This window comes from Camelus bactrianus, chromosome 23 (genome assembly GCF_048773025.1).
Source record: "Camelus bactrianus isolate YW-2024 breed Bactrian camel chromosome 23, ASM4877302v1, whole genome shotgun sequence".
Classification (NCBI taxonomy): domain Eukaryota; kingdom Metazoa; phylum Chordata; class Mammalia; order Artiodactyla; family Camelidae; genus Camelus; species Camelus bactrianus.
The window spans coordinates 21,368,641-21,381,484 of record NC_133561.1 but is presented as its reverse complement, the minus strand read 5'-3'; the positions used below and the strand labels follow the sequence as shown (position 1 = coordinate 21,381,484).

Below are 12,844 nucleotides of genomic sequence, written 5' to 3'. Positions count from 1 at the left end.
TTCTTCCTTCTTCAATAAGCCAACTGGATCATTTAGAAATCTTTCAAACGTGACTAATTATGAAGATGCAACACTAGTAGAATAATCATCTAAGAAATAAAAATTAGGCAATAAGATAGTGACTCGCTATGTCTTTCCTATCTTGTCAAGGAAATTCTTGGGTCCTAATAATCCACGTTCAGTCTAAATAATGACTCATAGGAAAATGGCCTCCTTACTAACACTGACCATTATTTATCTAGGGGATTGACTGAAGAGCAATCAAGATTAAATAGCACATTTTGTGAGTACAGTCTACACTTACTTTCATCCTCCTTCAAATGTAAGTTTGTTCAGTTTTTGTTGGAACTCCTTTTCCAAATCCATAAGTCTTGGCAAAATTGTAGGAAATTACTAGGAGGAGAGGCTAATCCTACCACGTTCATGTTTGAAATGAAATAGATGGGGACGCCTATCGCCATCAACACCAGCTTCACCATGTATCTCTGCTGCTAATGAGTGATGACCTGTAAACCTTGATCACCTTGAAATTAATCATTCTATTTTCTTTTCTGTGTTGCTGTTTAATAGTATATTCTAGAGCTTTCTCAGTAGCATATTAGTCTGAAACTCCTTTTTAAAAAATCATATTACTCATAGAGCAATAGTCTTTTGTTTCCCATAAAGTTAAAAAGTTGATTTTCTTTTTCATCCCAGAATTGTCTTTGATAAATTTTATTGATCAAACATTTGTCATGATACTGAATAGGACCCAACGCTACAGAAAATTCAAGATATTCTAGCTATTTCACACGTGTATGAGACAAAGTTATTTTAACAGCTAAATAAGTTTTGAGAAGTATGTGCTATTTGCCTTGGAAATACAATCATTTAAAAATATTTATTTGAAGTGAAAATTTTCAGCATGTTAGAAGTTGATGGTACCTGATGCCCACCTTGGGCCATAAAAGATTTTTCATTATATGAAGCACCCATTGAAGTAAAGAATTTGTCCTGCTCAGTTCCTCCCAGAGGCAAGAAAACTTAAGAGCAATTCAGATTTTCTACTGGACCACAAAACTTCTGTTAATATTACATAGAATGTGGATTCCAAAACAATCTTATAATGGTAGTCTAAAAGTGATATCTTGATTTAAAGCCCTATCTTACATTCCTATAAAGGGCGAATTTGGATTACATCAACCTTTGACCCACTGGTTCTGTCTTTGTCATCGACTGATAGTGATCCATCATGAGTGATAATAAAAATGATGGGAGAAGAGTTAAAAATCACTTTTTCCTTTGGTCTGTCCCTGACTTTCTGTGACATCTCAATGGGTCTAATCTGCATTTAACTCTCAACTGCTGGTAGGTCTTTAGCAGGTTGCTGGCATCTGAGCAGTCGGAAACATAGGAGATGCAAAAGGGCCCTTTGAAACTGGGCAGGAAGAAAATAAAGCTGAATATTAAGTAAAAGTTTGGCAGTGGTCCACAGAGCTGGGGGTTCAGATTGACCATGTAGTGCAGGGAGGACAGATGGCCACAAACTAGTCACAGGCCATCAAGATCAGAACACTATCCAACCATGAAGAGTGTGAAAAAACACACCAGGTTGGTGCAGCCTGCATAGATTGTGACTTTGTTTGTTAATTACTCACCATGTCTGAACAGTGGTGGAGGTGAAACAGATGTCTATAAAGGCCAGTAGGAGAGGAAGAAGTACGTGGGGGAATGGGGCTGGGAGTCTGATCTGTACGGGTTATGACGGTGAGCAGGTTTCTGAGTGATCAGGTGCTAGGAAAAGCCCCAGTGCAGGGGTGTGGCAGTTCTAGTTCCTCTGGAAACCCCAGAAGTTATTCTGAAATTCATTGGCCTTTTCCCGGTTCCATGTGGTTCATGTGACTACCAAGAAACTAAGCAAAAATTAAATGGAAAAAAAAAATGTAAAAGTTTGGCCCTTAATCTGGATTTGGATTAATTAGGATTGTTGTTTTTTATTTGCTAGCTGTTTGGGGGGTTAGGTGGTACTGTTCAGATCAACCTAATTAAGCCTGGACTTTTATGTCTTTTATTTATTATAATTCTTACTAACTTTATCACGTAGGTCTGTTTCAATACTTTATAACATCTAGATTCAAGTTGCATGAACCTTCCATGAGAGCAGCTAGATATGTTTCTTTAAGGGATTTTGAACATTAAATGTACTTATTAGCCCGTTGAGGCTCACTAGAAAGATTCATATGCATATTCTCAAAAAGTTTAATGAACAATTTCAGTGGCTCCAATGATTCTCCTGAGGCCAACTCAAGTAATTCTCAGATTCTAAGGATTCCAAATTAAAAATCTCTGGGTTCAAGGAAATAGACAAATGGAAGGCAACATGAAAGGGAAAGAAAGACCATCAGCTGAAAGGATATTGAAACTTATCAATGAAAGTAAGCTTATGGAGAGGATAAGGCAGCAATATTCAAGGGAAATGAAAGGCATAAAAACAAAGAGGGCGGTTTAGCACTGAACATTCTCAGGTTAATATAAAAATGCCCTCCTCTTTCAAGCTCTTGAGCATTTGAAGTCAGAGTAGTTATTTTGCCTGTTAGTAATATGACCTGTTACTTTGAAATTTCAATATTGTAATTAACCATGACTCATAACTTTTAAATTCTTTTAACTTAGAGGCTCAGCTTCATGTCAATCGTATCAGATCCATCGCACTCATGCCATGACTGACGACCACAAAGCTGAAACTTTTTCACTACAAAAATAGATTAATAGGCTTCTCACAGACAGAGAGGAAGTTTCTTGAGGCAAATTGGCTTTAGCTGCACATTGGCTGTGGTATGTGAATAATAACCCAACGAATTGCTAATGGTACCTATAACCCCAAGTGATGAGAAGTTACGAGCGTAGGCCTTTGGGATTCAAGCAAACCAGGTTCAAATCCAGGCATCAACGTGTCCCAGACCAAACAAGTGCTTTAACTTCTCTGAACCTCTCATAATCCATAAATAAAATAAGGAATAATATTAGTGCCTATTTTATGAAGTTTATTAAAGATAATGGATGTAATCTGCATAGTGCAGTAAGACTTTTAAATAAATTAACTTTGATTGTAGTTGTTATTATTACTAGACATAAAATATTTTCTGATGAATAAAATGTTGATTTTCATGGAATTTTACCTAACAACTGTGACCTCCATTGGCAGGTCTTAGGATTTTTATTGTTTTATCTGGAAACATCCACGTTTCTTCCTAAACCCTTTACTTTCCTGTAAAATGCTTGATTTAGGTTTTTATCATCAAAACTGCTCTGAATAAAGTCTGTAAAAGTATTGTATTTTCCAACAACCCCACCCACATGGTGAAAATGATTGGTTAAGTACAAAGCTTACCTTTCTGATCATGAAGATATAAAAAGCTGCATCATACACAGTGCTGGAGTTAGTGAAGAGTTATGAAACAATAGATACTGTTAGAGTGACCAAGTGTCCACAATCACTAAACATCAAGAAACAAATCACAACATAAGGCATCCAAAGGATCATAAAGGTGAATGTCATACAAAAGCACATTCTGGCCAGTTTATTTTCATATCTTAAAATCCTTATCACTTTTATTGTCTGAAGATCTTCAATGCCACGAAGCCACAGAAAGGAAAAGGAAAAGAAAGGGTTGAAAATGTAAAAATCATTTTTGTTCATTGTTTTCATAATAGATATTCAGAACCATTCTTGGCCCTACCCTAACAGAAAGAGAAATGAATAGCACCTTGGGAGGCTGACATCTGATCCAGGACCTGCAGCTGGGCCCAGCCCTTAACCTCTCTGGGCCTCAGTCCCCTCATCTTAACATATTACATTGAACTACATAGTCTCTTAGATCCTTCAATGGTTTTTAATGTTTTCTAATTTGCCTAAAGAAGAATAAAATGAGTTATTTTATCTAGATCTTCAAGTTGCTAAAGGACATCCTGAAAGAGTCATGATAAATTGGAAATAATTTCTCCATGATCCTGGAATCTTTTATCCATAGCAAAATCCTCAGATTCTCAAACCAGGCAGCAAACATGTGATGCCAGGAGTTTTACATGGTAAAGCCTACAGCTGGTCTTGATGAAAACATAATTCCCAAATAAATTCTTAATGGCGACTACTGTGGCTTCCACTTTAGAGCGAATGACTATAAAGTGCAGTTTGATGAGGAATTTGTTCGTGGCTGGTTTCATCAGGGGCTCAGCTATAGAGGAGAATGCTTGGTAAAACCCAAGTAACCCCATTTCTCTAAAATCAGCATGTCTATGCCTAGTTTGTCCCCATTAAAGATATTTATGAATAATGGCCTATAGGCTGAAAGTTCTTTGAGTTTCTCAGATAAAAAGTTCTTTAGAAGTTCCTCCTATTATTATTATAAATGTGTTATTAAGATGAAGGGGAGAATATTCCTGTATATCAAAAGTATTTTCTTAAATAAAATGGTTGTTTCTGATGTACTAAGAAGCTAATTTTGCTACAAACATACAAATGCTTTATATATTGATATAAAATCACTGGCATACCACTAGTACTTAGTGTGTAACTTTAAACTGGGAAATTTATTGCATTTCAACAAACTTTAAGTGCTTCTTTTATTTCTAGCAATATCATAAAGGTTAAGAAAAAATTTTCCAAAGAAAACCTGTTAAAACATGTGCTTATACTATTTTAAAATATATTTAAATTGATATATCTAAATTACTGATATTTTTGAGATTATTTATTTAGAATTCTGTATTCATATTGACAAGGAATGGAAGAAAATGTGAACAAGTAAAATGGCTGATTTTTTTTTCTTTAAGAGTAGAGGAAATGTGTGGTAGTGACTGTTAAATTCCTGGTACTATTATTATCTATGTGTGCCATTATATTTTAAAAGAAGCGATTTTATTTAATGCGATAGAATATCAATCTATTTTCAGATCAGCGTTTTTGAGGGGATGGGAGTTTTTCCTTAGAGTTTTTAAGAAGGTTATGGAGTCCTAGTAAGAGCTCTAGGTTTGGAATTAGAGGATCTGGGTTCATATCCTAGATTCGCCACTTTTGCTCCTTGTGTGATGTTGAGCAAGTCAATTACCTTCTCTAAGAGTAAAGATTAAAGGAGATTAAAATGATTAACTTATTAGAGTTAACTGAGATCATCCATGTCTATTGTGTAGTATGAGACGAGAGCTGAGCATAGTGCTGGGGAGGCCCAAGGAAAAGAAGCCCTTGAAGGAGACTTTAGAAGATGGGGCCAGAGAGTCAGCAACAAAGATAGAAGAGAATGAGGTCCTAGAAAATTTGGGAGCAGAAAAATTACAATTAAATGGAAGCTGCCAACAATGTCAGAAGTCTCAATGCTACAGATGCCAGGGGAAAAAAAAAAAGAAATAGAATGTGTTCATTGACTCTAACATTTGGGACATCATTAGTGACCTCAATGAGGGCTGCTTCTGTGAGTGTGGTAGAAGAAGGAATCACCAATTTGCAATGGGTTGAGGAATAAATGTTAGGTAATTAAAGAGATAACTACTGAGAGTTGAGAGTATATTCTGCTTTTGAATTAAGCTAACATGGTTATATGCTAAAGGTAAAGAGCCAGTAGTGAGGGAGAGATTGAAGATATATGTGAAAGAGAAAATTATTACTTGAGGGAGGTCCCTGAGGCAGAGAATGGGGTGGGGAAGAAAACAGGAATCTAGGATCAGCTTGGTCTTGAGAGACCTCTCTCATTACCTTGCAACTGAAAAGAGGGGTCTAAGAACGAGTGTGAACATAGAGGTTTGTATAAAGGGAGGCAGGGAGTTGAGAAATTTGATAGTTGCCTTGTCTTGCATAATAAATAAGAGGCTTGATTGTTTGATAAGAATGAGGAGGAATAGGAGGGCAAGAGATGATGATGAGGACTGAGGATCTGTAATAGCAAATGCATAGTGAGAGCGAGCAATCTAGGGATCCAAGCACTGCTAGACACTGCTGAGAGGACATCTCACCGCTGAGTGTGGACAGTGGGAATCCAGTGTGGTTTTTCTCCAGCCCCTTTCTGTAGTTTGATTACAGGCATGGAGAAAACAAATAGTTGGATTGAACCAGGGATTTGTTTGCTTGTTTTTTTCAAAATAGATGTATATGAAGAAAGTGGGAACAGGAAAGTTGAGAGTAATAGGTCATGATTTAAAATGATGCATGTGGCTAAGTGATTTAAACGGGATGAAAGCTAGAGGGGTTTGGCAGAGTGAGCAATAGACTGGAGAATTTTTTTTTAACATTTTTTATTGATTTATAATCATTTTACAATGTTGTGTCAAATTCCAGTGTTCAGCACAATTTTTCAGTCGTTCATGGACATATACACACTCATTGTCACATTTTTTTCTCTGTGAGTTATCATAACATTTTGTGTATATTTCCCTGTGCTATACAGTGTAATCTTGTTTATCTATTCTACAATTTTGAAATCCCAGTCTTTCCCTTCCCACCCTCCACCCCCCTGGTAACCACAAGTCTGTATTCTCTGTCTGTGAGTCTATTTCTGTCCTGTATTTACACTTTGTTTTTGTTTGTTTGTTTTTGTTTTTGTTTTTTAGATTCCACATATGAGCGATCTCATATGGTATTTTTCTTTCTCTTTCTGGCTTACTTCACTTAGAATGACATTCTCCAGGAGCATCCATGTTGCTGCAAATGGCATTATGTTGTCAGTTTTTATGGCTGAGTAGTATTCCATTGTATAAATATACCACTTCTTTATCCAGTCACCTGTTGATGGACATTTAGGCTGTTTCCATGTTTTAGCTATTGTGAATAGTGCTGCTATGAACATTGGGGTGCAGGTGTCATCCTGAAGTAGATTTCCTTCTGGATACAAGCCCAGGAGTGGGATTCCTGGGTCATATGGTAAGTCTATTCCTAGTCTTTTGAGGAATCTCCACACTGTTTTCCATAGTGGCTGCACCAAACTGCATTCCCACCAGCAGTGTAGGAGGGTTCCCCTTTCTCCACAGCCTCTCCAGCATTTGTCATTTGTGGATTTTTGAATGACAGCCATTCTGACTGGTGTGAGGTGATACCTCATTGTAGTTTTGATTTGCATTTCTCTGATAATTAGTGATATTGAGCACTTTTTCATGTGCTTTTTGATCATTTGTATGTCTTCCTTGGAGAATTGCTTGTTTAGGTCTTCTGCCCATTTTTGGATTGGGTTGTTTATTTTTTTCTTATTGAGTCGTATGAGCTGCTTATATATTCTGGAGATCAAGCCTTTGTCGGTTTCACTTGCAAAAATTTTCTCCCATTCCGTAGGTTTTCTTCTTGTTTTACTTCTGGTTTCCTTTGCTGTGCAGAAGCTTGTAAGTTTCATTAGGTCCCATTTGTTTATTCTTGCTTTTATTTCTTCTAGGAGAAAATTTTTGAAATGTATGTCAGATAACGTTTTGCCTATGTTTTCCTCTAGGAGGTTTATTGTATCTTGTCTTATGTTTAAGTCTTTGATCCATTTTGAGTTGATTTTTGTATATGGTGTAAGGGAGTGTTCTAGCTTCATTGTTTTACATGCTGCTGTCCAGTTTTCCCAACACCATTTGCTGAAGAGACTATCTTTATTCCATTGTATATTCTTGCCTCCTTTGTCGAAGATGAGTTGACCAAAAGTTTGTGGGTTCATTTCTGGGCTCTTTGTTCTGTTCCATTGGTCTATATGTCTGTTTTGGTACCAATACCATGCTGTCTTGATGACTGTGGCTCTATAGTATTGTCTAAAGTCTGGGAGGGTTATTCCTCCAGCCTCTTTCTTTCTCTTTAGTAATGTTTTGGCAATTCTAGGTCTTTGATGGTTCCATATAAATTTTATTATGATTTGTTCTAGTTCTGTGAAATATGTCCTGGGTAATTGGATAGGGATTGCATTAAATCTGTAGATTGCCTTGGGTAGTGTGACCATTTTAACAATATTGATTCTTCTAATCCAAGAGCATGGAATATCTTTCCATTTTTTAAAGTCTTCTTTAATTTCCTTCATCAATGGTTTATAGTTTTCTGTGTATAATTCTTTCACCTCCTTGGTTAGATTTATTCCCAGATATTTTATTACTCTGGGTGCTATTTTAAAGGGGATTGTTTCTTTACTTTCTTCTTCTGTTGATTTATCGTTAGTGTAAAGAAACGCAACTGATTTTTGAACGTTAATTTTGTAACCTGCTACCTTGCTGAATTCTTCAATCAGCTCTAGTAGCTTTTGTGTGGACCTTTTAGGGTTTTCTATATATAGTAACATGTCATCAGCATATAATGACACTTTTACCTCTTCTTTTCCAATTTGGATCCCTTTTATTTCTTTCTCTTGCCTGACTGCTGTGGCTAGGACTTCCAGGACTATGTTGAATAGGAGTAGTGATAGTGGGCATCCTTGTCTTGTCCCAGATTTTAGTGGGAAGCTTTTGAGTTTTTCACCATTGAGTACTATGCTGGCTGTAGGTTTGTCATATAGAATGGGTAAACTCATTGACAGAGATAAGGAATGATCTAATAGCTGTGCAAAGCCGACTAGATAATGCAGAGGAACGAATTAGTGATCTAGAAGACAGGGCAATAGAAAGCACCCATTCAGAAGAACTACAAGATAAGCAAATAAAAAATAATGAAAATAGCATAAGGGACCTATGGGATAATATAAAGCGTCCCAATCTTCGCATAATAGGGGTCCCAGAAGGGGAAGAAAGATCAAAGGGGATTGAAAAGGTTTTTGAAGAAATCATGACTGAAAACCTCCCAAACTTAAAGAAGGAATCAGATATCCAAGTACAGGAAGCTCAGAGGGTCCCAAACAGGAAGAACCCAAATAGACCCACACCAAGACATATCATAATCAAGATGGCCAGAGTCATGGATAAAGAAATGATTCTAAAGGCAGCAAGAGAAAAGCAAAGAGTAAGTTACAAGGGAACCCCCATAAGGCTCTCAGCTGATTTCTCTACACAAACACTACAGGACAGAAGGGAGTGGCAAGATATATTCAAAGCCCTGAATGAAAAAAAGATGCAGCCTAGGATACTTTATCCAGCAAGGCTATCCTTTAGGATAGAAGGAGAAATAAAGAGTTTCACAGACAAAAAAAAAAGCTGCAGGAGTTTAGCAACACTAAACCCACGCTAAAAGAAATATTGAAAGGGCTATTCTAAATAGAAAAGCAGCAGGATGCTACAGAAATGAGAAACACACAACTGGAAAGGTGATAACTCATGAATTACAAATAAACACGAAATTATAAAAGAAGACATACAAATCACTGAGAGTGGGAGAGGGAGACAGGGAAATATAGAATATTTTTTTCTTTCTTTTTAAAAATTTTTTAACAGTAGGATGGGTTTGAGATCATGTTACTATCAGTTTAATAAAAACAGTTATAGTAATGGGTTAATAGATTTACAAAAAAGGGTAACCACAAGCCAAAAATTTACAAGGGAGTCACAAAAATTAAATAAAATCCATGATAATACAAAGGAAAATTACCAAACCACAAAAGGAAGAAGAAAGGAACAAAGAGGATATACCAATTCAACTTCAAAGATAAGTTCAAAATGGCAATAAACACACATCTATCATTAATTACTGTAAATGTTAATGGACTAAATGCTCCAGTCAAAAGACATAGAGGGGCAGACTGGATAATAAAGCAAGAACCTTCAATATGCTGCATACAAGAGACCCACTTTAGGGAGAAGGACACATATAGATTGAGAGTGAAAGGATGGAAAAGGATATTCCATGCCAATGGAAAAGCCAAAAAAGCAGGTGTTGCAGTACTGATTTCAGACAAAATAGACTTTAAAACAAAGGATATAAAGAAAGATAAAGAAGGACATTTTATAATAATTAAAGGAGTGATACAAGATGAGGATATTACACTCGTTAATATATATGCACCCAATATAGGAGCACCTAAGTACATACAAGAATTACTAACAGAGATAAAGGGGGATATTGATGGGAATACAATCATAGTTGGAGATTTTAACACTGCATTAACATCACTAGACAGATCTTCCAGACAGAAAATAAACAAGGCAACAGAGAAATTAAATACTACAATAGAAAAACTAGATTTGGTGGATATTTTCAGAGCATTACACCCCCAAAAAATAGGATATACATTCTTTTCAAGTGCACATGGAACATTTTCCAGGATCGATCATGTACTTGGGCACAAAAGAAACCTCAACAATTTTAAGAAGATAGAAATTATCTCAAGCATCTTTACTGACCACAATGCCATGAAACTGGAAATCAACAACAGAGAAACAAAGGAGAAAAAAAGGAAAGTATGGAGATTAAACAATATGTTATTGAAAAAACAAAGGATCAATGAGGAAATCAAAGCTGAGATTAAAAAATACCTTGAGACAAATGATAATGAAAGTACAACCACTCAAAACCTATGGGACACAGCAAAGGCAGTGCTAAGAGGGAAGTTTATAGTGATACAGGCCTTCCTCAAAAAAGAAGAACAATCTCAAATAAACAAGTTAACCCACCACATGAATGAATTAGAAAAAGAAGAACAAAAAGCCCCAAAAAGCAGCAGAAGGAAGGAAATAATAAAGATCAGAGAGGAATTAAATACAATAGAGATTAACAAGACCATAGAAAAAATCAACCAAACCAAAAGCTGGTTTCTTGAAAAAGTAAATAAAATTGACAAACCTCTGGCCAAACTCACAAAGAAGAAAAAAGAGAGAGCACAAATTAGCAAAATAAGAAAGGAAAATGGAGAAATTACAACAAACAAAATAGAAATAGACTATCATTCGAGAATATAGTTTTTTATGAAAAACTATATGGAACCAAACTGGATAACCTAGAGGAGATGGACAAGTTTCTGGAAACATACTGTCCACCAAAACTGAATCAAGAAGAAACTGAACACTTGAACAATCCGATCACTAGAAAGGAAATAGAAATAGCAATTAAAAACCTCCCTACAAATAAAAGTCCAGGACCGGACGGCTTCACCGGGGAATTCTACCAAACATACAAAGAACTCATACCAGTCCTTCTCAAACTCTTCCAGACGATTGAAAAGGAGGGAATACTCCCAAACTCATTCTATGAAGCCACCATCACCCTGATACCAAAACCAGGTAAAGACACTACAAAAAAAGAGAATTATAGGCCAATATCACTGATGAACATAGACAACAAAATCCTCACCAAAATTTTAGCAAATAGAATCCAACAACACATAAAAAAGATTATACATCATGACCAAGTGGGGTTCATCCCAGGGACACAAGGCTGGTTCAACATATGCAAATCAATCAATGTAATACATCACATCAACAAGAGAAAGGACAAAAACCACATGATCATCTCAATCAATGCAGAAAAAGCATTTGATAAAATTCAACACCCATTTATGATAAAAACTCTCGCCAAAGTGGGTATAGAGGGAACATATCTCAACATAAGAGACTGGAGAATTTTGATGAGAAGAGAACAGAGTAGGAAGAAGTAGTGAATGAGTAAGGAAAATGTACATGGTTGAAGTTAAGAGATTGGGATGTGGAGTATGCCCCACAGTCTGTAACTCCAGATGTCTTTCTTGCTAGCACCTAAAAGCAAACCTGCTGTGGTCAGCTCTTGTCATTTATGACTCAAAAGTGATTTCCAGAGAAAATGTCTGTACCACTCTCTAGTGGGTTTATGTGAACTTTGGATGAATAAAATTATGGGAAGTGTGGAATTCCCTTTACTAGAGTTCTTAAATTCTAAGAATGCTGGAGAATGTAGGGTTTTTTTTTTTTTTGGTTATTGTCTATTTTTGTCTGTCCAGAACCCCTTTCCTTCCTTCTTGTGGTTTAGAGAGTGATATATAAAGAGTAAATGTTACTCCTCAATGATCTTCTCAGAAAGTGACTTATAGTGCAAACTTTTATCAAGTGGGAAGTCCCTGAGAACTGTGCCAGCTGTAGGAAAGAGTATGACTCTCTTCCACATGAACTTTTCTACCCTGCATGGTTTGGGGCAGGAGCATTCATAGTCTTCAACTCACCCTTCACTTCAACTCAATGGAATACAGAATATGGCCATAGCAATGAGCAATGACACCCACAGGCACCACCAGGGAGCCAAGAAATAAGAAAAGCACAAAGCAGAAGTCATTGGCATCTTGGATTTCCAGTCTACAGCACATCCTAGTCCATGAAACAGGATGTACCTGTTTCAGCCCATGAGAGGCACTCCTGACCACACCAGTGTGTACAGCCAGATGTAGGTAACGGCCCTCCAGGTCCAGAAAAAAGTGATCATTCTGGCATGAACCACATGAATATAACATTCATAGGCCAGCACAGTTAGGCTGATAATGGAGACAATCCCTGCAAGAAGAGAAAGTGGGATAGCATATCATGGCACAGGGCGGGAAGGGGCAGACAGAACAGAAGTGATACATTCTCCACTGGCAATAACTTACAGAGTATCTGGAATGAACAGAATACTTTAAAAGCCAAAATATCTAGAAGGAATAATGCCTGACAGTCCCCAGGAAATTCCACTGGAGACATATTTACTCATAAAAGAAAATGTGGACTGGAAAATGGCATGTGAATTATAGCAGGTCAATAAATAAATAAAAGCTCTAAAGTCAGCCCTGGCCCATTGGTGCAGTTACTGTGTTAAATTTTCTGCCAAAGAGAAACTCTGGAGTGATGCAGCAAGAGTCACTAAAACAAATGTCTCTCTTGGTTTTGACCTTTCTCAGCTGTATCTGACTCAGCTATGGAAATAAAGTCAAAAAGGGTTCCACAAGTGACCCAAACTGACCAAAGTGACGGTAAATAATACACTAGAAGGAACCAA

At 36.7% G+C, this 12,844-nt stretch overlaps 1 protein-coding gene across 1 annotated transcript; it reads right to left on the bottom strand.

The window, feature by feature from the left end:
- Positions 1–116: 116 nt before the first annotated feature.
- Positions 117–12,370, bottom strand: OPN3 (opsin 3; the record flags this gene model as incomplete). Its single annotated transcript, XM_010974055.3, is given in 4 exon segments — positions 117–1,417; positions 3,371–3,623; positions 12,049–12,157; positions 12,160–12,370. Coding segments are annotated over 4 exon segments (837 nt in total), but the record flags the coding sequence as incomplete, so codon positions are not given.
- Between the last annotated feature and the right edge of the window lie 474 nt (positions 12,371–12,844).